The sequence below is a fragment of the Malania oleifera genome, chromosome 5 (assembly GCF_029873635.1).
Source record: "Malania oleifera isolate guangnan ecotype guangnan chromosome 5, ASM2987363v1, whole genome shotgun sequence".
Classification (NCBI taxonomy): Eukaryota; Viridiplantae; Streptophyta; class Magnoliopsida; order Santalales; family Ximeniaceae; genus Malania; species Malania oleifera.
This window is the reverse complement of record NC_080421.1, coordinates 7,068,119-7,093,851: the sequence shown is the minus strand read 5'-3', so window position 1 is coordinate 7,093,851 and position 25,733 is coordinate 7,068,119. Positions and strand designations below refer to the sequence as shown.

The 25,733-nt window shown below is 37.3% G+C and overlaps 1 protein-coding gene across 1 annotated transcript; it reads left to right on the top strand.

Annotated features, from left to right (window-relative positions):
* Positions 1-1,902: 1,902 nt before the first annotated feature.
* LOC131156435 (NADH dehydrogenase [ubiquinone] 1 beta subcomplex subunit 9) lies at positions 1,903-25,338 on the top strand. The gene is made up of 6 exons (XM_058110127.1): positions 1,903-2,138; positions 2,239-2,280; positions 10,045-10,126; positions 10,478-10,533; positions 23,421-23,494; positions 25,050-25,338. Exons 1-5 carry the CDS (start codon positions 2,013-2,015, stop codon positions 23,460-23,462), a joined length of 348 nt encoding a protein of 115 aa, XP_057966110.1. The 5' UTR covers positions 1,903-2,012; the 3' UTR covers positions 23,463-23,494; positions 25,050-25,338.
* The last annotated feature ends 395 nt before the right edge of the window (positions 25,339-25,733 follow it).

The window sequence follows — 25,733 nt, the reverse complement described above, 5'->3', positions numbered from 1 at the left end:
TTTTGTCAAATTCAGAGAAGGTCTGTGAATGTCATAGAAGTAGGTGGATGTCTTTTGCCTAAAAAGATGTTATCTAGATTTGTTCTGCGCATTGAGATTTCAATCATTAGAGTGATATATATATAACTAGTTCTATTTTTACATGTCTAGAATATTATGTTGACATGAGCGTGTCTTACTAAGTTATGGGCCCGTGATGTCGTTGGCCCATGTGATAAGTAGTATACCATGCAAAATAGTGTTTGGACACAGACTATTTTGCACTATATATATATATATATATATACACACACACGTGCACAATTACTATGCGAAATAGTGTCGAAATAGTGTAGGACGTAGACTATTTTGCACAATATGCTGCCACCACGCGGGTTAGGCTCATGACATTCAACACTTTTATGAGATGAGCAATTCAACCGCTTGTTGATCTCGTGTTTTGACCAATTTGACTAACACAACAATTTCATTGGATTAACTATAAGTTTGATTTTTTAAATTATGTGTAAAGTGCAATAGTCTAGCTAAACTTTGTGATGACACATGCTTCACTTTCTTTTGAATCAAGGATTTAATTTGAGAAGAGAAAAAGAAAAAAAACTTATGACAAAGAAGTATTTTAATTTTATTTTCACTATATTAAAAATAAATGCCCCCTCCAATACTAGAAAATATCTAAGCGGATTTGGATTTGCATAAATTTTAATAAAATAAAATATAATAATGTATTAATTTCGTCTAAATCAATATAAATTTAATTTTGAAATTAAAAGTTCATTAAAAAATTTCTTCTTCTGTGAAAACAAATAATTAAAATTTTAAAAAAGATTTGATTAAACTTGTAAAAAGTTAATGATAAAAGATACAAAGATTTCCTAATGTTGACAAAAAGATACTTGACTCTCCTAAAGTTTCAAAAATTTGATGGACCTCCCTGAGATTTTAAGAATTTCAAAAATCTCCCCTAAGGTTTGGGAAAAATATATAAACCTTCTATTGTATTTTGAGAGGATGTGTATGTTTTTTTTATCAAATCTTAGAGAAGGTTTATAATATTTTGAAATTTTAGAAAGAGGTCAATGAAAATTTTGAAACCTCAAGGGAGATTTTTATTTTTATTTTTGTCAAATTTTAGACACGGTGAGTATTTGTTACCCCAAAAATTATTTTTAATTCTTTAAATCTTAAAATCAAACTCTGTTATCTAAATTACTTCTCCACTTGCTAATCTTGCGTTTTGACCAGCTTGACTAACTAAATAGTTTCTTTGGATTAGTTATAGGTTTGATTTTTTAAATTATATGTAATAGTTTAACTAACCTTTAACGTATCATTTAAATTAGAGTCAAGTTCTATAATACAGATCCGTAATGTCAAAACCTCACTTTCCTTCGAATTAACGAGACAAAAACGAAAAGAATCTTTGAAAAAAAATATTTTTATTTAACTTTTATTATGTCAAAAATAAATAATTGTTTTAATATAAATAAAATTAAGAAAAATTAAATGCTAATAATATTCAAATAAAATTATTAATAATTTTTATATATTTTATTTTCTTTCTCACTTTTCGTAATAATTAAATATTAAAAAAATCATTACTTTATGTTCACCATTGTTTAAGTAGTGTAACTGTCACTTTGGGTCAAAAGTTTTATTTGAGGAAAATACCAAAAAAAGAATAAGAAGGAAATTTATTTTTTAATTTAAAATTTAATAATATGCAAAATAAATATTTGTTCATTCACTTCATTTTTATTTTTAGATTACTTTTCACTTTTTTTTTTTATAACCAAATATGAAAAAGACAAAAATTTCATACTTTTTTCCCTATCATTTTTAAGTTTTAAATAAAAAAAGAAAAATAAATAAAAATTTTAAACGACGTCGTGCTTCCGTCCTAACTGGAGGCATACACCCCGGTCTCAGGTGGCACCGTGGCAGACGACCTTTTGAGAATCAGGCGAGGGGGAGAGAGAGAGGGAGAGTGAGGGAGAGAGAGAGAGAGAGAGATGAGTGCATTAGCGTCGTACCTGTCGAGGAGAGCAGCGCAGAAGGAGAGAGTGAGGCTGCTGTACAGAAGGGCTCTCAAAGAGACTCTCAATTGGGCCGTTCATCGTCATCTCTTCTACCAAGACGTGCGTTAAATCCCCATTTCAATTCGATCTTCTTCCACAGTATACTTTGCCCGAATGGTTAAGCGAGAGTGTTGTCCTATTGTTTGTTTGTTTCTTTCAGGCTTCGGACCTGCGCGAGAGGTTTGATGCGAAAAAAAATGTGGTTCGGACTCTGAAACTCCTGAAATCTTTTCGCTTTCTTGTTTGTTGATGATATGTTTGTTCTTATTCTTTCTTAATGAGATCGAAGTTTTGAATTGCTTATCTCACAATAAATTCCAATCAATAACCAAGCGGACTGTTGTAGTTGGATTGAGTATCCTTTTCGAGTTAGAGAGTGGTTTTGGCTAATTAGGTGTTTTGAAACATTGTCCGTTTTACTAAATCTCAGTGGATATCGCCATTGGGTCTGACGCAAATGAAAACATTTGGCGTAAAAATTGGTCAATTCAGCTTGGCATTTTGTCAATGATTTTTTGGGTCATTTGTTAAAGCTACTGAACTTCAGTTGAAACTTCATTCTTCTCAAGATCTTGGGGTAATTTCTATTTATCAAAAGCGCAGGAGCATTTCGGGGTATCTTGTTAAAAGTGGTGTTTTCTTTTGATTGACTACGTGTCATTTTTTTCCTACTTCATAACATTACGCCTCTTTCAGTTGCATTCCACATTGATGAAACAGCAAACAGAGAGAAATGAAAATAAACAGCAAACAGAGAAAAATGAAAATGAAGAATTATTATTGAATTCTCTGCACTCTGATTACATTGACACAGCTGCAATATATATACAACAAAACCAGAATATTCTTTGCATCAGATTTTCACCACAGCAAATGAAAACTTTACACATGTATAACTGAAAATTATTCTTGAGCATTCTGTCTTGGCACATTTCCAGTATTGCCAGAAGAGGTGTTCATTGGGAGCTGATCTTGTGTGGCAGAGGTAATGCTAATACACCCTTGCGAGCCAAGCATGTCTGGAAGAACAGTGAGGCTTGATCTAAATGCTGAAAATCGGGAAATAGACAAGGGCTTGGTAAATATATCAACAAGCTGATCCTTGCTTGAGGGAGAAGAAACTTGAAGAGCTTTAGCTTGAATTCGATCCCGTACAAAATAATAGTCAATATCCACATACTTGGTACGAGAATGTAGCACAGGATTCACGGATAGGTAAGTTACTCCCCGATTATCATAGTAAAAGTAGGGGGTTTGGATAAGAAAGCTCCCAATTTTGTTAAGAGAGGTTGAAGCCACAACAACTCACACATGGCATGAGCAAGGGCCTTATACTCCACCTCCATACTCGATCTCGCTATAGTAGATTGTTTCTTGGAGTTCCATGAGACCAGGTTTTTCCCAAAAAATACAAATACCACCAGTCGACTTTCTGTCATCGAGGTACCCTGCCCAGTCTGCATCGGAGTATGCAGCTAGATACGTAGTAGAAGATGATTGCAGAAATAAACCATAATGAAGTGCTTTAAGTAGCATAAAATACGCTTAACACTTTGCTAGTGAGATAAACATGGAGCATGCATGAATTGACAAACATGGTTGACAGAGAAAACAAGATATGGTCTGGTGAAGAGCAAGTACTGCAAACTACCCACTACACTTCAATATAAGGTAGGATCGTCCATAGAGATGGAGTCAAAAGCAAACAACTTAGTTTAAGGTGACATAGGGCTGCTAACTAGCTTATAGTTCAACATGTTCGTTTTCTTGAGCAAATCCAGAATATATTTCCTTTGAGAAATCATGAGTCTAGTAGAATCACGGTGACATTCGAGACCCAAAAAATAGTGTAAATCCCCTAGATCCTTAAGGGGAAAATCAATGCATAAAACATAAATAAGATGAGCTAAAACACTCAAACTAGAACCAGTAAGCACTATATCATCCACATAGACTAGAAAATATACAACCACAGATTGATGTCGATAAATGAATAGTGAGGTGTCTGGTTTTGTAGCAACAAAATCCAACTCCGGTAGCCGAGAACTGAGTAGCGCATATCAGGCACGTGGAGCTTGTTTAAGGCCATACAGAGCTCGATTTAGTTTGCAGACATAGTGAGGAAATTGAGGGTGTATAAATCCAAGTGGTTGAGTTATAAAAACATGTTCATCAAGAGTCCCATGCAAAAAGACATTTTGGACATCCAACTGGTGAATCGGCCAACCATAAGAGATTGCAATGGAGAGAACTAACCTGATGGAAGATGACTTGATCACAAGGCTAAATGTTTCATTGTAGTCAAAGCCTTCAAGTTGACTGTAGCCCTTAGCAACCAGTCTCACTTTTTGTCATTCGATGAAACCATTGGACAGGTGCTTGGTTTTAAAATCCATCGAAAGCCAACTATATTTTGATTAGGGGTAGGAGGAACCAGCGACCAAGTATTGGTGGATATAAGAGCATCAAACTCCAGTTGCATCACATGCCTCCATTCGGGAAATTTAAAGGCTTGAGTAATAGAGGAGGGTTCCTTTGGAACAACAGTGGAAGTGGCATGGGCGTGAGGTAAAGGCCATGAAACAGTGTCGTTAGTCCTTATTTTGGTGCAATTTTTGTTGGCTTTGGCTCTGGTTTGCATGGGATGAATGGAGGTGGAGGGGATCTTAGAGGAGAGAGGGGTCGCGAAGGGGAAAGAGGATGTTGGAGAGGAAGATTCTAAGAGCCCTAGAAGAGGTAAGAGATGGGCTGGATGATGGAGAGGATTCGGTTAAGATAAAAGGAAGTTGGGTTCATGGGCCAGGAGTAGCAGAATGGGATGGAGACGGTAAGATGTTGAGATTTGGAGATGGCTGGGCCGAGTATAGAGTTGGTTAGGAAAAGAAGAAGGCCCAGGATATTAAGAGGGAGAAAAGAAGGGTAAATGAACGTGGGATGGGTTGGGCCGAGATGGACAGGCACTTGAAATAGAAGCAGAAAATGGAAAGTTGGTTTCATTAAACAAGACATCCCTGGAGATATACAATTTGGTAGTAGGAACATTAAAGCACATATAGCCATGGTGAGAAGAACTATATCCAAGAAATACACACGGGAGAGACCTGAAACTCATTTTGTGATTATTATAAGGCCAGCATAGGCAACCAAAAGTTTTTAGAAACATGTAATCTGGTTTTTGATGAAATAGAACTTCAAATGGTGATTTGTGATGTAAAGTGGGACTAGGAAGGCGGTTGATTAAGAAAACAGCAGTGACAAAGGCATTGGACCAGTAAGAATGAGGTAAAGAAGAATGAGCAAGAAGTGCAAGGCCTGTTTCCACAATATGTATGTGTTTTCTTTCAACCGAACCATTTTTTGAGTGAGCATATGGGCAAGAAATGCGATGAAAAATACCAAAAGATTGCAACACTTTATGAAGAGATCTAAATTCTCCACCCCAATCTGATTGTAAGGAACGAATTTTTGCATTAAAGAGCGTTTCTACATGACGCTTGAAAGATAGAAAAACAGGGACTACATCGGATTTACATCTTAACAGAAAAAGCCAGGTAAATCTATTGTAGTCATCAATAAAGGAAATATAATATCGAAAACCACCACAAGAAAGCATCGGAGCAGGACCCCAGACGTATGAAAATACAAGATGAAGAGGAGCAGGTGAACGAGAGGAGGATCGGCCATATGGGAGTTGGTGGAGTTTGGCCTTGCAACATGAGGAGCATAAACCCGAGGAGGTGGAAGACCTGACAGGTAGGGACACTTGTGAAATTATTTTGTCAACTAGTTGCATGGAGGGATGACCAAGCCAAATATGCCATTGAGATGAGGAGACACGTTCACCAACATAAGCTTGAGGAGATGGAGAATTTTGTGGAAATACATGCATGCCATCTTTAGTACGACCTTGGAGAAGAATTTTTTTTTTGCTGAGTTCGGGAGTCCTTCACACAGAAAAAGGAAGAGTGAAATTCAAAATAAACAGAATTATCTTCACACCGCTGTCGGACAAAAATTAAATTCTTAGAAATTAAAGGAACATGATAGAGTTTAGTGAGAAGAAGATTGCAATGAGTGGAAGAGATGGTGGAGCTACCAATATGATGTAATAGGAAGGGAAGTACCGTCACCTACATGAACTTGTTTATCACCTTTGTACTCAGAGGGATTAAGAGAGATGTTAGAAAAATCATGAGTTAAGTGGTGAGTAGCAGCTGAATCAGGGTACCAGTTGGTGTCTGCAGGAGTGGGAGGAGGCTGAGGGTAATGTGGTCTTGAAGTGAAATGAGCCGAGAGGGAAGGTGGAGGAGGCAATTGAAAGCTGACATTGAACCTATGATAGCAGGTGATGGCTGTGTGGCCTTATGACACACTTGACAAGTGGGCCGGTTAGGTGTACGACCACCATTTCTTCCGTGACTACCACGCCCTCTAAACCTTCCCCTGCCATGAGAGAAGCCACGTCCTCGGGAATAAGTGCTGCCAGAGTGTTTCAAAGTGGTATTAGCCGAGAATTCAGGAGCTGCTGTAAGACCAGTAATTTGATGAGTTAACCTGGACTCATGGGTGAGGAGATGACTGTAGACTTTGGCTGGAGTGAGGGGATCCACACGAGTAGTAATAGAAGTAACCACTGAATCATAGTCTGAGCCTAAGCCAGCCAAGAGGAAAGAGATGAATTTAGAGGATGATAATGTTTTACCAGCCAGAGCAAGGGTATCTTGGAGGAGCTTGGCACGGCGATAGTAATCAGCAATAGAGTCCGAACCCTTTTTGAGGGTGGTAAGTTGCAGCAGTACTTGCATGATATGCGCTTGCGATTTTGCAGCAAATAATGCTTTGAGAATAGCCCACGAGAAGATGATGCCTCTAGAACATGAGCAATAAAAGTTTTAGAGAGAGAGGATATGAGGACACTCATGATGGCTTGGTCCTGTTGTTGCCAGGCCAGGAAAGTTGAAGTTGGTTTGGAACTTTCGTTGAGCAGTTGAGGAGGAACAATAGTGCCATCAACATAGCCGAAGAGATTCTGGCCTTGGAGATAAGGTACGATTTGCGCCTTCCATAGAAGATAATTGTCATTTTTTAATTTGATAGAAATCAAATTGGAGGGGAAGGGGAAGAGAGACAATAAAAGTTTGGGTGGAAGCGATCGGTGCATCAGGAGAGTCAGCCATGGAAACAGGCGCAGGAAGCTTAGGACAGTGAGCGGAGGAGATGGACGTGAGTCCGAACGAGCTCTGATACCATGATCAAACAGCAAACAGTGAGAAATGAAAATAAACAGCAAACAGAGAGAAATGAAAATGAAGAATTATTATTGAATTCTCTGCACTCTGATTACATTGACACAGCTGCAATTTATATACAACGGAACCAGAATATTCTTTGCAACAGATTTTCACCACAGCAAATGAAAACTTTACACGTGTATAACTGAAAATTATTCTTGAGCATTCTGGCTTGACACATTTCCAGTATTGCCAGATGAGGTGTCCATTGAGAGCTGATCCTGTGTGGCAGAGGTAATGCTAATACGCATTCATGGTGGATGCTTAAGTCTTATAGGTTAAGCCTTGTCAGGATCCATGGCAGTCCCTAAATTTTATTGTTTAAGTTCACAAGTGGTTTGAGGATTTATTGGACTGTGGAACATTGTTTGTACTTGTTGCATATATTGATTTATTTTTGATAAACAAGAAAATAATTAAATAAGGAAAAGGAAAATAAAACAAGAGATGGAGAACAAGACGTCTTATAAAAGAGAAAAGACAAATAACAAAGGGCAGCCCTCCAATCCCTTTGCAAATTAAACAAAGAAGTCTCCCAAAACACCCTTGAAGATATAGGAAAACCATCGTGTCCCATAACAAATAGGTTGACTTTGCCTTATCTCTGAAATTTTGTGGGTTCCTCTCCATTCCTCCTCACTCATAATACCCAAAAAATAGGATGACTTTGCCTTATCTCTGAAATTTTGTGGATTCCTCCCTATTCCACCTCACTCATAAAACCCAAAAAATAGCATACAAGCAAAATTCCACCAAAATTGTACCCTTTTTACTTGCCCCCAAATCCCAAACCTTCTCTAACATGAAGTCATCTGCTGTTTGTGGAGTCACCCACGCCCCACCAAACAAGAAAAAGAATTGCCACCCAACAATGTCTAGCCACTTAAAAATGTAGAAAAAGATTCTCATTCGTCTTATTAGACTCCAAACACATCATGGAAATATCTTAACTGATTGCCTTATTGAGTCTTCTCGCGTGCAATGAGTCTTTAGTATTTATGTCATTGAGAATCAAAGTCCAAGCAAAGGCCTTAATCTTGAAATGATCTTATCCTTCTCAAAATGACATTTTTCCAATGGAAAAAAAAAAGTCAAAGATTTCTAAGTATCTAGAAGTAGGGGTGGCAAAATGGGCCGAAACCCGATGAGTGACCCGCCCGTTGAAATCGGGTTTGGGTTTTATACTAGCTGACCCGTTTATAAACCGGTCAACCCGGGTTTTATTTGGCTACTATATAAACACATACTAACACATAAAACCCTAATTTCTATTCCACTCCTGCACAACTGCACTCCAGTCTCCACTGCCTTGCACCCTTGCTTGTCTACCCAGCACGCCGCATGCCCTCACGACGGTGGTGTTTCGGTGGTCTTCTGAAAGCTGAAGCTCAACATCTTCCTCACGACGCTCGGACGGTGGTCGTTTCGGCCTTCAGGTCCCAGATTTCCAGAGGATGAAGACAAACCTGACAAATACTGAACTCCGACCAGCACTGAACCCGGCCATTTCTGTGGGGTGTGGTCCATGTGGAAGGCTTCCTGAGTACGCATTTGCAGCCACGGAAGCACGCAGAGCTGCAGAAACCTCTCGGCTCTCGAGCTCTCCCTTGGCCTCATGCTTATAGATCTGTGTTTGTTCAGATTTGTGCTGGCCATGTTCGTCTGTGTTTGTACAGATCTCCCTCGGCCTCTCGGCTATCGGGCTCCCTCTTGGCTCTCGAGCTCTCCCTCGGCCTCACGCTTACGGCTCTCGGGCTCTCCCCCAGCCTCACACTCACAGATCTATGTTTGTTTAGATCTCCCTCGGCCTCACACTAACAAACACCCATTTTTTAAACATTTTTTTTTTTAACACTCCTTCATGCAGTCTGCATGAATAAATGTTTAATTTTTTTTTTTAAATAAATAAATTAGATTTTTTAAATGGGTAACTTGTTTATTAAATAGGCGGGTTTGGGTTTACATAGTGGTCACCTGGTAATAAACAAGTCAACCTAAACCTGAATATGTTTAACCCTGACCCGTTTACGACCCGCCCAAACCCAGCCCGTTAACCCGTTTTGCCACCCTTATCTGGAAGAGCACCTCAAATAGGAACAGATGAATCCAAAACTCCCAACAAAATAGCTAGCTTGTAGGTATACAAATTTTTATGGGAACACCAACTCCCTCTTATATTTGCTGCATATTTAACCCATCATGATCTCATGGATGTAATACTCTAAGAGTGCCTTGTGACATGTATCTCCTCTCAGCATGACAATAAATTAGGGGTTTCTTTTATATTTTGTTTTCAGTGTATTTATGGTATTTTTAACCATTGAGTGATATGAAATTATGAACAGAACTGAGTCTTGCAATTTATAATCATATATCATTTTTTTGTTTTCTGTCTTTGAATAATCCTACTTTTATTTTGTCTGGTATAACTGCATGATGCCTTCCTATCTGCAATTTGTTGTCTATACTATATGCAGCAATGGATATAATAGCTATTTGAGTGTTTGTATTTTGCTTCAGGCTTGAGGCATTTAATAGGATTGTAATAATGACTGTATAACTGGAAAAGCATTGGAATAATTGGGTTTGATTCCATGAAGCATGTTCTAAACTTTGTTCCCTATGCTGCTAGTGAATTTTATGCTGTTACATTGCTTTCTTTGATTGATTCTCAGGATGATCTCGATACAATTGATAGAATGATAGCTGATGGTGAAGCACAATATAATAAGTGGCGGCACCCTGATCCTTATATTGGTAAGCACAATGATAGTAGATCAAGTTTTTCATTGTTTCTTTGGTGTTTTAGGAGTAGTTTTTCTCGGAAGTTGGTTTGCATTTGAAAATCAACTTTTGTTACATGTTCTTGCTAAGATTGCTTGCGTAGTTATAAAAAGCTCCAGTGCCATTGACATGAGAAAGATGGCATTTCGATTGTTTGATGTTGGTCTTATTTGTCTTAAGTTGCCAAATGTTGGTCATTCAAATGTTGATAGTGAAGAATTTTTTTTTTTTTTGTGTGTAGAATTTATAACTTTGACCCATTATCTTCTTATTAGTTAAGCCTAGCCATGCTTTTTGAATCTTACATATCCTTCCCATGGGCAGTTCCTTGGGCTCCAGGTGGTTCCAAGTTCACACGAAACCCGACACCACCTTCTGGGGTGAGCTTTATTTTTTACTTTTTTTTAGTTTTGTCAATTTATCAATCTATTGTTTTCTTCATGACTATAGTATTACTTCTATTATGTTTGTTATCGAGTACATTTTTTTTGGTTTGTATTATGGGTACTAGTTGTTCCTTTTCATAGTGTTAGTTGCATAATTTACATTTTTAATAGTGAAATCATATGATTGTTTGTCTATGTGAAAATAAAGCACATTTTTAAGACACAAAGATGCTAGTTTTATATTTGACTTTTGGCTCTAGGTTTTACACAACGAACAACAATCAAACAACAAACCAAGCCTTAAGTACCACTAGATGGGGTTGGATTCATGAATCCTTTTTTGCTAGCTTACACTATCATGGGCAATTTCCTCCTACAATTTGAGGGCTTTAATTACTTACTATCTTATTCCAAGTTATTTTATGTATACCCTTAGCCACTAATAGTAACTAGCTAACTTCACGGGTGCACTATTTGGCCTATGGAGTGGATGCCCAGAGCATTTAGACGCCCTTTCCTTTATCTTATCTTTGGAAGTTCTTAACTTACCACAAATATGTTCATTCCTTAATTTATCGTTTAATGTTATACCACTTATCCACCTTAGCATTTACATTTCAACAACCTTTATTTTTTGGATAGGTTGTTTCTTAGTTGCTCAATAGTGTGATCATATAAAATAGCTGGTTTGATAGTTGTCCTATAAAAGTTTCCTTCAAATTTTAAGGGTGTTCTATGATCACACAGATACCTGAAGCACTTTTCCATTTTATCTTATTAGCTTTAACTTTGTGTATTACGTATTCTTTGATTCAGATCTAAGGTATCTAAATTTAATTGGTGCTATTAATTTCTTGACCATCAAGATCAATCTTTTCTCCAATATTTCTCCTATCATGACTGAAATTACATTTTATGTATTTTACCTAGTTCTACTTATCCCAAAACCTCTATATTCTAATGCTTCTCCATAATTCAAACTTAGATTTTATTCCACCCCTAGTTTCATGAATCAAGGCAATATCATCTGCAAACAGCATGCATTGAGGGAACCTCATTTTGGATTTGGACACTTATAGTACGTTCATTTATTAGTAATGCAAAAAGATGAGGGTTCAAAGCAGATGATGTACACGTATTGTAATTTGAAAGTCCCTATACCCTCCACCTCTAGTCCTAATGCTGGTCATTAATCTATCGTTCATTAATCATCATACATATCCTTATTGACATTGGTATACCTACTTGTCATTGGCCGAACACTTCACGCCTTGTGAAGGGCCGTGTAGCACTAGCTAGAACACTCTCGCTTAACTACTTGGGGAAAGTATGCTGCGGTTTACCACAAGAGCACATTGACAACCGTTGAATGCAAAGTATGTAGATGCAGTAAGAAATTCATGCAAGTAAATGACAAGCACGCAGTAAACATTGAAAAAAAAGAAAAAAGAAACACCACCTTTGCAGGCGACATGTGTTTAGCGAAGGAGGCAAGCGGGCGAAACCTGTTTACAAATACTAGTGAGTTTTACAAGTCTAATGAACAATTGCCCTCCCTTAAAGAGATTTCTATGCTATTCTAGCCCTGACACTAGGAAACATCAAAATGATCAAGGAGTCATACTCCCATTCTACAATAAGGGATAAATGCACTCAATGAATAAAACCTATACTATTATTTTTAGAATGCTTACCCATCCCATGTACACAAGGCAATCGGTCATAGGCAAGCATAATGGCTAATGCCTTGAACAAGCTTGGATCGTGACATTCTCCCACACATATGCCGTCAACGTCTTTGTAGACTTTGACGCTAAGCACTCTTCAACTTTATCCATGAATGGTTGCAAGTCTTTCGTTGACATCCAACCAGTTTCTTTGTCTTAAGGCCTTTCCACTTCACTAAGAACTCATGTGACTTCTTCCTTAATTGATGTGAACTTTCTATCTCCAAGTATGACTTCTATTTCTCTTCAATTAAGTTGTGCTATCTTCAATGGTGCTTTGGTTGACTGACTTTTGCTTGGATCTTTAGTGTCGTTGTTGAATGGCTTGAGGTAGCTGGCGTGAAACGCAGGATACACTTTTTATTTAAGCCGGAGGATCAACCTTGTAAGAGGCCTTCTGGACTTTAGCCAAGATGGGAACTTGTCCTTCATATTAGCAGAATAGTCTCCTATATATACCCATAGTGGCTTGATTTGTTCAAGATGGAGCTTAACAAGCACTAAGTTGCACATGTTGAAGTCCAACAGTCTTCTCGCCTGATTTTCCTACTTCTTTATTTGCTTAGATCCTTTCTCTAGGTACGCTTGGGTGATTTCTGCTTTTGGTCTTCATTCTTTGGTGAAATGTATTCTCAAAAGGGTTCTTGTTGGTTATTTAGTTCTTTTGGGTATTGAAACAAAACCAAGCCACGTTGAGTTGCTGCACCCAATTCTTCTGGTTGGACAATGGTGCAAGTACTCCTCTAACAGCTTGTGGAATCTCTCCATTTGCTCATTTGTCATTGTCAATGTCTTGGGGAGCACTCCAATACTTCACAACATGTTTGAAAATAGTTGTGTCGTCTCCTACACCGAATAGTACTTTGGTGCGGGTAATGAAAGTACCGCATTTCGACAACTTGTCTATAACCACAAGTATAGACCTTGCTTTTCCAACTCTAGGCCGATGATGAAGTCAAGTAAGACACTCCCATAGTTTCATTGGTATTCGAAGAGGCTCCAACAACCTCACAATCTTATTTCTATCCACCTTGTCTTGTTGGCAGGTAAGACAAGTTTAGGTATACTCGACCACCTCATCACACATGCATGACCAATTACCCTTACCTTATCATGCTAAAGTGCTATACTGTCTTGGATGGCCTGCCTACATGGTTTCATGACACTCTTTTAGTACTGCCTTCCTCAGATCTCCAACTTAAGGTACAAAGAGCCAGTTACCATGTTTCATTAGTAATCCATCTTTTAACTAGCACACTTTGCCCTCTTTTACCAACTTCATGAGGTTCTGGGCAGTTAGATCTTTGACAGGGTTCTCCTTAATGTGCTCCCACATTGTCGTGGTAACCTTATTGTCAAGTGCGTTATCATTTGTATGGTCATAAGCTTGGTCTTCCTGCTTAATGCATCTACGACTTGGTTCATTTGTGCACCTTGTGCTCAAATAAGAAATCAAACTCCACTTGAAATTCTTGCCAACAAGGTTGCTTGAATGATTACGTAGATTATGTTAAAAAAATGGCTAACAGCCAAGTTATCTGTTTTCATCACGAACTTTGACCCAAGCAGGTAATACCTCCATACGCGAAGACAGTGTATCCCCACTAGCACCTCTTTCTCTTCAGTTGTGTACTTCCGCTCTATTTCACTAAGCTTGCAACTTTCGTATGCAATAGGATGCCCAGCCTGTAACAAGGGTCCCCCAAGCGCATAGTCTAATGCATTTTTCTATACTTTGAAGGGATTCATGATGTTTAAAAGAGCAAGTACCAGATCTCACTTCATGGCTTCCTTCAAGTTGTCAAAGGCTTTGAGGCAATTTGTTGTCTAGTTACACCTATGACCCTTCTTTAGCAATTTTGGTAATAGGGCATTTCTCCTTGAGTACCTCTCCATGAACTTGTAATAGTAATTGGCGAGTCCAAGAAAAGAACACAACTTGTTCACTGTTGTTGGGTTCTTCTAGTATTGAATAGCTCTCATCTTCTCCATATCCAACCAGATACGACCTGACTCAATCACATGACTGAGGAATTTTATGCTCCTCTGAGCAAAGGAGCACTTTTCTTTCTCCACATAAAGGATGTCCTCCTTTAGCTTGTCAAACACTTTAAGTAGATGCTCTTCATGTTTCTCTAGGGTGGAACTGTAGACAACAATGTCATCTAGGTATATTATAACAAATTTGTTGAGGTATTCATAAAATACTTGGTTCATCTAGGTTCAGAATGTTGCTGATGCATTCGTCAACCCGAAGGGCATCACCAAGAATTCATATACTCCATACCTTGTGATGCAAGTAGTCTTTGGCTCATCACGATTTTCTATCCTTACCCGATAATAGTCTGATTACAAGTCAATTTTGGTGAAGTACTTGATTGCTTGGTCAAGTAGTCAAGTTTTCTGATCAAACAAATCAGCAATTAGTGGAATAAGATATTTGTTGCGCACAATCACCTTGTTGAGCATACGTTAGTCCACACACATTCGCATGCTTCCATCATGTTTCCTTTGAAAACAACACTGGTGCTCCAAATAGTGCTTTGGGAAATATACATACCCCACTCCCAATAACTTATCAAGTTGCTTCCTCAATTCTGCTAACTTTGGAGGCGACATCCAGTATGGCTCTTTAGCAGGCGACTTCACCCATGGTAATAATTCAACCTCATGCTCCACACCCCATCATGGTGGCAAGTTGTCAGGTAGTTTATATGGTATAACAACTTTATACTCTTCTAACGTATTTTGGATGGTAGTAGGCACTAGCTTCTGGCCTACTTCTTCATCTACCACCAATATGGCAAGAAATGACTACTCACCCCTTCTCAATCCCTTCTTGAGCTTCTCTTAACCATTTTCATGCGTCCTAAGCCCTTCTCCAAGTTTAAGTTGAGTCTTTGTGCTTATGAGTTATGAATAGCAGACAAAGTATGGGTAGCATCGGTATCTACCATAATATGGGTGCTCTTCCCATTGATCTGCAGATCCACAAACATTAACCTTTTTTTCTTGAGTAATGTTCGGTTCTTTTGCGTGCCTCTCTAATGCGTTGAGTAACCGCATTGCACCCATCTATGAGGTTTCCTCCTCATCTTTATCATCTTCATTTGCCCCCTTTGCAATTGAAGCTTGTAAGGCATTGAGCGATTTGTGAGTGCAATCAATAACTCTATAAGGGCCTTGACATAAGAAGCATGTCATCTTTTCCTTATCACTAATGTGTTAAAAGATCGAGATGATGAAACTTCCCTAGAATTTAATGCCTTGGTGTTGGCTCTCCCACTTTTGGGTTCGCCCCCTTCTTGAAAGACTTTTCGTTGTTTCCACCTATGTTACTCTATTTTGACATTGTGGAACTCTCTCCAATATAGTCCGTCAAGCTTTTTGCAGTAGCTTGTGCAATAGGCAAGTGTTGAAGTCTTTGTCGATGAAGTTCTACCCTTGTCCATGGTTTCAACGCCTTAAAAAAAAGAACAACTTTTCCTTCTCTGACATGTCTTAGATATCCCACATCAAAGCAAATTTCACGTACTCCCTAATTGTACTTACGTGTTTGAGGTCGTGTAGTTTTCGCTAGCATTGTACTTAACATTGTCAGGAAGTGGGACTTAAGCTCTCTTTTTAAGTTTGCCTAGCAATTAATTACACACCCCCCATTTTGTATTTTATTGTGTCTGGTACGCCACCACAACTTAGTGTTACCACTTAACTAAATAGTTGGCACGGATATTTTTTCGCCTCCTCTGAGTTGGTCCTCTTTGCTTGAAAGTATTGTTCCATGTCAAATAAGTTCTCCAAATCCTTAGAATCATGTGCACCCCATACGCTTGGGGTTCTAGAATCTTTGTTCTTCCATACTCTATCCTCATAAAGTTGGGATTTCCCATAGCTCAAACCATCAGGTTCATTTTAGTATTCAGATTCTCAATTGGATATGTAAAGCCTCTATGATAGCATGGGAGCCCTTTGACATCTCTGTAATGAACCTGTTGATGTTTTCGTGATCCCTCCAATGCATCATCACAGTTAGCCGGTTTAGCTATCTTCATGGCCACATTGTTGGTTGTCTTAGCTTGCGCCTCTGGTGCCTTAATTCTCTCCGCATTGGTTGGCATGGTCTCTAATCGATGCTTCACACAATCTCACAATATAAAGGCAATAGAATTCACAACCAATTAACCAAGCTTTGATACCAATTGTCATGAGCCGAATACTTCATATCTTGGGAAGGGTTGTGCAACACCAGTTAAAGCACTCTTGCTTAACTAGTCAATTAAAGTATACTGCGGTTTACCACAAGAGCATGCAAAGTAAGTGGAACAAATAAGCAATTCATGTAGGCAAATGACAAGCATTTGGTAAACCATTGATGCAATGCAATTCATTAACAAGTAACAACCTCTGTAGGTAATTTGTGTTTAGCGAGAGAGGCAAGTGAACTAAACATGTTTACAAGTGCTAGTGAGTTTTTATAAAACTGATGAACATTCACCCTCTCATGAAGGACTTTATAGGTTGTGCTAGCTTTGACATTACGTAACATCAAAATGATCGAGGATTCATAACACTCAATGAATAAGACCTAAAGTACCATTTACATAATAGTTACCCACCCCAAGTCATAGGCAAGCATAATGTCTTGAACAAGCTTGGCTTGTGAGTCTTTGGCACGATTGCTACTATTTTTTTTTCCCCCTAAAACCGACCTTAGAACTTCCCTAGATACCCTATCATAAGCTAAACCATATGCAGTCCCACTTCTTTTCCCTAAATTTTTCATTTAATCCTCATCAAAGATATATAATGTCTATTGTCAACCTATGGGCATAAAACCAAATTGATTTTCCAAGAGCCTTGTTTCTAACCCTAGTCTTTTTTTGATTACCCTTTCTCACAATTTCATTGTATTACAGTATTACTCTTAAGTTCTATTCTATGATAGTTATTATAATTTTGAATATCCCCTTTATTTTTTCATATTATAAAGTAAAACCAAATTGATTTTCCAAGAGCCTCGTTTCTAACCCTAGTCTTTATTTGATTACCCTGTCTTACAATTTCATTGTATTACAGTATTACTCATAAGTTCTATTCTATGATAGTTATTATAATTTTGAATATCCTCTTTATTTTTTCATATTATAAAGTAAAACCAAATTGATTTTTCAAGAGCCTCATTTCTAACCCTAGTCTTTATTTGATTACCCTTTCTCACAATTTCATTGTATTACAGTATTACTCATAAGTTCTATTCTATGATAGTTATTATAATTTTGAATATCCCCTTTATTTTTGCATATTATAAAGTGCTTCTCCTCCATTGGTCTAACATTTTTTTAGTTTATATAATTGTTTAAATAAATTAGTTAATCATATAAATTCCGTTTCATCTGGGCATTTCCATACTTCAATTTGGATGTCTTCCAGTCTAGCTTTTATATATATTTTTTGTCCTTTTTAATGCAAACTTAGCTTTATTAACTCTAATTTTTTGAATAAATCTCAATTTTTTTTAGCCTTTTCCTCATTTATGAACATTTAAGCCTTCTTTTTGGTTTTCATTAAATAACTTATTAAAGTAATTTCGTCATCTTTCTTTTATGTCTTCTTCTCTAACCAAGATATATATATATATATATATATATATATATATATATATATATTATATTTACATTATCTAAGTCCTTGTGTTTTCTTTATCTAACTTTAGTTAGTTTAAATATGCCCCTTTCCTCTTCTTTTGTCTCTAATCTAGAATATAAATTATTATATGTTATTTGTTTAGTTTCACTGACTACCTTTTTTGCATCTTTTCTTGCCTTCTTATACATTTCAAAGTTTTCCATGTTTCTATATTTTTGGCATGTTTTATACCAAGTTCTTTTTGGTTTTATGGTTTTTTGGACATCTCGATCCCACAACCAACTTTCTTTTCTAGTCTTGAATCTTCCTCTATATTTATCTTAATCTCTTTTGCTTTTTTTTTTTTTTATTGAGCTAGCTATCCTACTCTAAAGAGAGTGTTTGTGTCTACATTATCCTTTATTGACCAATCACCATCTTTGATCATTTTATATTTAAATTTTATTGTATTTTCTCTCTTTGGGCTCCACCACCTAATGCCCTAGCATTGATTTATATTACTCTTTTAGTCTTTCTCATTCATTTTTTAATAAATATATCTAACACTAGAACTCTATGTCATGTAGCTTGAGATAACTTTGCAATCCTTAAATGATAAATGTTCTACCCTCTTAGTTAAGAAAAAATCTATTTGAATTTTATTTTGTCCACTCTTGAAGGTTGTTAAGTGTTCTGCGCTCTTCTTAAAGTATGTGTTCATTATTGTAAGATCATACGACATGCGAAATCTAAAGATCATATCATTGGACTCAACGTCCATGTCCACCATGTTTCCTCTTTTTACCTTTATTATTTTTTTTGAATGTGTCCATCCAAATCAGCTCCTATGATTATTTTTTTACCCAGATATCCTTTGGATAATACTATCCATATCTTCTGAAAATTGTCTTTTGAAGTTTTTTGTTAAGCCTATTTGAGGAGCATAAGCACTAATAACATTTTTTATCTCTTGTCCTTAGACCGTCTTTATTTTTATGATTCTATCCCCTACTCTTTTAACATCTGCAACACTATCGTTTAGGTCTTTGTCTAGAATTATTCTTATCTCATTCTTATGTTTTTATTTTCCATGTAACAAAGTTCTGATCCTGAATTTTCAATTTCTCTAGCTTTTTCCCCTACCCACTTAATTTCTTGAAGGTAGATTACGTTAATTTTTCTTTATTATCTTCATGCTTGTACTCGTAAGTTTCCTTATGTTTCAAGTTGCTAATCTAGCCCCAGTCTCCCAAATTTACTTGCTCACATCTAGAATGATATAGGAACCCTCACATATTTAACCTCATACTAGCTATTGACATGATACATGGTTTAGGGGCAATGACCTAGCTCAACCTTGCCCATTTTTGCTATACTTGGATGGTATAGGTGTGACACATAGCTTGTAAGGGATGACCCAACTGATGAGGATTTATATCATAGAAATTTGACAAGTTTTACATCAACTGTCAGCTACCCAACACGACCATCTTCCTTTACCAAGGATTGGAACAAGCTGTTAGCCACCATTTTTTTGAAATCTTCTGTTTTGTTTTGCGGGTGGAAATAGTGCACTTCCTCTTTTAGTTAAAGAACTGATGTAATTAACATCCCTCCTTGTTGCTTCATTCATGTTCTGTACTAGATTGTTCTTTACTTCATTTATTTGGGAGAGTAGGATAACACTATTAGTGTTGTCAAAATTAATCCCAATGGATATATTTGATGGTCCATAGTCTTTCCTGATTTGGTTACTCATTAAACGGCCTAGTAAAAGAAGTGTTTACATATCAAATAAATATGGTTATCTAGTAATGAGGATTTCTTGTTAATTTTTATTTGTTTGACTTAAATAATATAATTAGTGCCTAGTGGATGAGCTTGTGTATCTTGAGTATTCCCTACTTGTTTTGCTGTAAAGATTTTATTTTTATGATTGCATGCTGGAAAGATTTTATTCATTTATCTATACATGTGGATATAACTGGTTCCATGCTTGCAAGTTCAAATCATGAAAATAGCCTCTCCATGATGTGGAGATAATGTTGCATTATTTGGGCTGTGGGTGCCTTGCGCCTTGATTTGTTTATATGTATGTTTGAAGAGTGACTGATTGCAAATTTAGGAGATTGAACTCTTACTATATTGGTGGTGAGACTCCATCTGAGGACTAAGTGAGTAGTGTGACCCTGATCTTAATTTTATTGTCCTTTTATTTTTCTACCCCCCTTCTCTCCAGGCATTTGAATGAGAAATCCTACCGTCACAGCCTCCTTTTTCTACTTTTGTCATTGGTTTAGAGAATAGACACATTTTCTTTGTAATGTCTGAGCTATCTTATTTTCATTTATGTTATGCTATTGTCTCTAAGAGGACTTTTTTCTGCATTGATCGATGGTTAGCCTCCGGTCCCCTTTGTGCTAAGGTTCAGGAAATCAGCAATCATAAGTTACAAACTCGAGATTGTTGGGATAGAGATGGGTGGAATGTTGATTTATTAGTGGATCTATTGGGTGAAGTTCAGGCTGAGGAAGTAATGAACTCTGCTATTTCTTGCAAGGAGGGTCTAGATGCAGTAATTTGGGAACCTTCAACAGATGGGAAATTCACCACGGCAAGTGCTTGGGAAATTATAAGGGAGCGTAAAGAGGAATTCTCAGTTGCAAAAAGGATCTGGCATCCTATGTTGCCAAAAAGGGTGTCAATTTGTATGTGGAAGTCTTGGTTCGCTTGTCTTTCGGTTGATACTCGTATTAAAGAAGTAGGTGTTCAGATGACCTTTCGATGTGATTGTTGTTCAAATGCCAAGATTGAATCTCTAAATCATGTGTTTTGCACTGGATCTTTTGCTCAGGAGGTTTGGAAACAAGCAGTAGTGGCGTTGGGTGTTAGTTGTATGACAATGAGTACTTGAAAAGGCAAAGTTAATGTCTGGTTTAGTTGTGCAAGACAGGCCTCACAGTTAGGCATTTTGGTAGGGCTCATACCTAGTCTCATCATTTGGAGATTTTGGACTCGTCAATGTAAAGCCAGGATGCAATCAATTCATGATTCGGTGAGAACTGTGTGGCTTGATATTAAATATTGGTTGAGATCTATTTCGGACAAGTTAAATAGATGTGCACCTGCTTCTTGCACGAATATTGTAGTCCTTTGTGCTTTGGATATTCAAGTAAAAAATGTGGGGGGTTCGGCTTCCTCGTGTAGTCAGATGGTGTAAACCTGGGAGAGTTTGGGTTAAGTTGAATGTGGATGGGAGCTGTAGAGGTAACCCAGGTAATTGTGGCGGTGGAGGTGTGATAAGAGATGAAAAAGGTTTATTTAAAGCAGCTTTTTCCTCATTATTGGGTTATGGGACAAATAACATGGCTGAATTGAAGGCGATTATTTTAGGGATTAATTTGTGCAAAATCTCGGATTTGATCAAGTGGAGATTGCATGTGACTCTACTTTGGTGGTTCAGTGGATAAATTCTGGGAAGTGCTTGGTTTGGAACTTATGGGAATTGTGGGAAGAACTTATGCTAGCATTGAGAGGCATACAGTTCAAAGTGGAACATGTTTACAAGGAGGTGAATAAAAATGCAGATTTCTTTGCCAAACAGGGTGAATCTGGTATTTCTCGATCATATAGTTGTCAGGATGATCTTCCTCAGCAAGTCAGGGGAATGTTCGATTGGATTTGTTGGGATTTCCTTCTTTGCGCTCGTGATGTTTTGTGTTATCTTCCGGAGTTTTGTTTGTTTTCCACTTGTAGTTTTTTAGTTCTTAGTTTTTTGTTTGGTTGTTGGTCTTTGGTTTATTGGTTTTGATTATGTTGGTTATAGGGTCTTGGAGGTTGATTTCGTTGTCCCAAAGTCTCAAAATTGGAACCACGGTTTTCCTCCTCCATAAGTGAGGGGTTTTCTAATAAAGTTAGGAGGTGCCGCCCTCTTTTACCAAAAAAAAAAGGGTCGGACCTCTTGTTGGTTGAAAAATAAGTGAATTAGAGTTGTTTGGTAAAGCCTCTAAATGGTCCATATGTCTCTTTGACAATATAAGACATGTTTGGTAGGAGCCTTACTCTTAAGGCTTTTTAGACTGTTTTACCCCACCAAAAAATGGAACTTGACGAGGCCTGAATGATTCAGTTCCAGATCCTCCATTCATCTCTCTCTCTCTCTCTCTACTTGTGTCAAACTGCCTTGAGAAGAATGGTTTAGAAAAAGTGTTTGGATTGGGTTAAAAAGGGATGACAGGATGAGAGTGTAGACAACCTCACCCGACCAACCCAGTTATAATGACAAAAAAGTGAAGAACAACAAAAATAAAGGGAGAGAAGGCTGAAGGCTGAATTTAGCAGCTGGGTTTTGGGTTAAGGTTCCTTAGAGAAACACCTTCCAGTTCAATCTCCATTCAATCTATAAGAGACTTAAGTCACTTGCATATGTGTTGGAAATTTCAATTTCACATAATATTTTACATATTATTTGCTTCTTTAAAAAAAAGAAAAAATAAAAACACCAGCCCAACCCGATCCACCTGAGTATTTAACCGATTCAAACAAATCCAAAATGTATCCAGTTCGACTTTGGTTTGAGTTTTTTCTCAAACCGAGCTAGTTGGTTTGGTTGGAAATATGAGCTCAACCTGATCTAGGCTAACCATAAGCTGCCCTATTTGTGGCTGTGGTGGGTGGGAATCTGAGGGTTTTGTATCTCTGCTAGATCTCCTGCAGCTGGGTTCTGGTAGCAATTCCTGCTTTTCTCTGCTCGATCACCTTGATTATCTGCCTCTGACCTTAATTTCTAGCAATGATTGCCACGGTGGCTGGGGTTTGTGGCTTGCGAAATGGTGTATGGGGATTTTATTTGATGATGACTATAGCTATTTCAAGTGATTCTGGCTAATGGTAGATGGAAAAAAAATTGAAATAAACAGTGGTTGGTACAAACTAGTGCAGTTTTGTGTTTTGAGTCAAGTCTCAAGTGGGTGGATCGATTGGTGTGGCAGTGATCCAGTTTGAGGCTGTGATGTTTTTTTTTATTGTAAATTTTTTAGAAACCTGCATTTTTTTTTCCGATGATTCCTTTTTTGGGTAATCTGTATTCTTTTTCAATGTTGCAATTTTTTATCTGTAAATTAATCTGTTAATGAATAATATTCCATGAATTGACTTTTTTTTTTTTTCCCCTTATTTTCGTGTATTTTCCCTTATTTAGGTTTTTAAACAAACATATGAGGTCACAATTTTTAAAGGGTTAAGATTGTAAAGGATATGCATATTCAGGCGATTAAACATATCAATTATCAGACAACAAAAATTGTTTTACTGTTTAGAGTCCAAACTGTTTCTAAATCCAGTTTATTGGTCTTGAATCTGTGTTCAGAACAATGCATAATTTAAAAATTCTTGGATTGTAGGCTTTCTTGTGATTAGGGGTTGACAGACATTCCAGTGATTTCATGGGTTGCCTCCCTTGATCGTTCATGCAATTGGTTTTTAATCTGTTTTGATGCTTTTTGCTGTTTTATTTTGTTCATGATGCAGATTGAGATAGTATATGATTATGGTCGAGAAGATAACGATTAAAGCTAGCACCTTTCCAGTGGCACAAAATAAAGGTTAGCATTATACTAGCTGTGGGTCATTTGTGGCATTTTCACCATTCTTTTTTTTTCCACTCATGATATTTATGTGTGAAAGACATTATTTGCAAGGATCTATTCTAAAATTTGGTCCTTGGTGGAGCAGAATGGTAAAAAAGATGTATATAATGATCTGATGTACTTAGGATGAAGTTAATTGAGTGTATAACTAGGTTTGAGCTTGTAGATGTAGTGGTTGTCTATGACCATGTTACCAAAGTGCCATGTCTTGAAATATTCTTTTTTGCTAAAGGTGTATTGAGGTGTCTGGTCCAGGACTCCCACAGTAAATGGGATGTTAATGGGGCAGTCTGAGTGGCTGTTAGATTGGCCTGCTCCTCTGGATCTGAAGAGTGGTTGGGCCACAACAGTCAACAGCTTGCCTGTTGATCTCAGGGATATGTGTTGGTAGTTCACCCTGAAAAGGAAAAGAAACCTGAAGCCATTAGAAAAGGCATATTTGATCGAAGAAGAAAGAGTATGCACAAGAAGGAGGACAAGGAATCCTCATACAGAAAATAAACACGATAAATAAAATACAACCAACTCAATAAAGCCTTCCAATCCTTCTAATCATCCTCAAATTCTCAAAACAAAGTGCCCTTACCACAGCCTGCACTAAGATCCCAAAAAGAAATGCTGAAATCTGAATACCTTATCCTGTCCCAAATGCGAAGTTTGAAGAATGAAGACAATTTCTTTCTGGACAAGACACTTAGCATTTTTTCCAACCCAATCACACAAAACGGCAAAGAATACACACTTCCACAAAACAACCATTATCCTTATTCCTCCTGAATTCTGTAAAGAAATTCTCATGGCTCAACCACAATCTTTGGACACATCCAAATCTAAAAAAAAAAAAGAAAAAAAAGAAAGAAATCCTACTCCACATGCCCCAAATAAATGAATGGTGCAAAAGCAAATGAAAAACGATCTCCAAAGTGTTAGAACACAAAACACACACTTTGGGTTTGGGACAATATCTTTGTAGGCTCTTACTCTGCAGCAGATTGTGGGTGTAACTCTAGTAAGGGCCACCAACCACGTAAACACTTTATTCTTTAGAAGGGACTTTGGTTTTCCCAATATTACAAAGGGGAAAAGACTCACTAGACCTGATAAGGCAACAAAAGAAGGATTTACAAGAGTGATCATATGAAGAATCCAAAACCCACATTCTAACATACCTCCCGTTAGAGATGTGATAACCCCCCAACACAATAAGCAGGGAAAAAAAAAGGCTGCTCCATCTCCAAAATGGACCAAAGAAGATGATATGCGGATATAGTCAAGTAATCACTAATGCTGAATCCCCCACCTAAACATCCTCCTGAGCACCATTATTCAATCTAAACTTTGTCAATGGAAGAAGTAAACTAATGAAATGAAACCGCAAACTATTGCATGCAGTGGTGATAAAAGGATGAGACCCCCCCTCTCCTAGTCCCGTGTTTGTGTAGAGAAAGGGTACACAACTTCGTAATTATTATATTTTGATGTTAATTCTGAGAATTTTTCACTGTTGCAGATTGAGAGATGATGTATGATGGCTGGTGAAGAAGATGATAGTCTGGTCTTCTTCTTCTTCTTTTTTAAAAATTTTATTAAAGTGAAATGCCAACTGTAGCTTTAAACAATTGAGAACCGATCAGTATCAGTTTGCTTCTCAATTGCTTTGTATCTTCTTTGTTGTATTGAGATGGGACGTTGGGTGATGACAGAGAGTACCAACCGGTTGCTGGACTTCCATGTATCCTTTTTAAGTTGTGAACTTCATTTTGGCCCATAGGGGAAACCCCTTTCCTCATTCTGATGAACCATTAATGTTGATGACTCCCCACTCCCACCTAAAACGGAGGTTGATGGCTTTGGAAAGACAGGCCCTGGTGAAAGTGGCTTTCACGTTAGTGTCCCTCGCCCAACTGAGATCAGATCACTTTGCTCCTAACCTTTATATGGAGCATGATGGAGCTTCCATCGACACCAAAAATACAAAAAAAAAATGATAAATAAAATACGTGATACCCACTTTTAAGTTTTTTGTGCAAATATAATGCGTTTTATTGTTAAATTATGGATGGGTATTTTTGTCATATTGAAATAAATTAGGACATCATAGACAAATAATTTGTTAAAAAAAGTTGACTTTTATTTTTAAAAATAATTCATATTTTTAACTGGCGGACGAAAGTTCACAAAAGAAGATATAATA

Coding starts and splice junctions, on each gene's coding strand:
- LOC131156435 (XM_058110127.1), top strand. CDS start 2,013: ATGAGTGCATTAGCGTCGTACCTGTCGAGGAGAGCAGCGCAGAAGGAG. Junction 10,127..10,477: donor GCACCCTGATCCTTATATTG/GTAAGCACAATG, acceptor TCCCATGGGCAG/TTCCTTGGGCTCCAGGTGGT. Junction 10,534..23,420: donor ACCCGACACCACCTTCTGGG/GTGAGCTTTATT, acceptor TTCATGATGCAG/ATTGAGATAGTATATGATTA.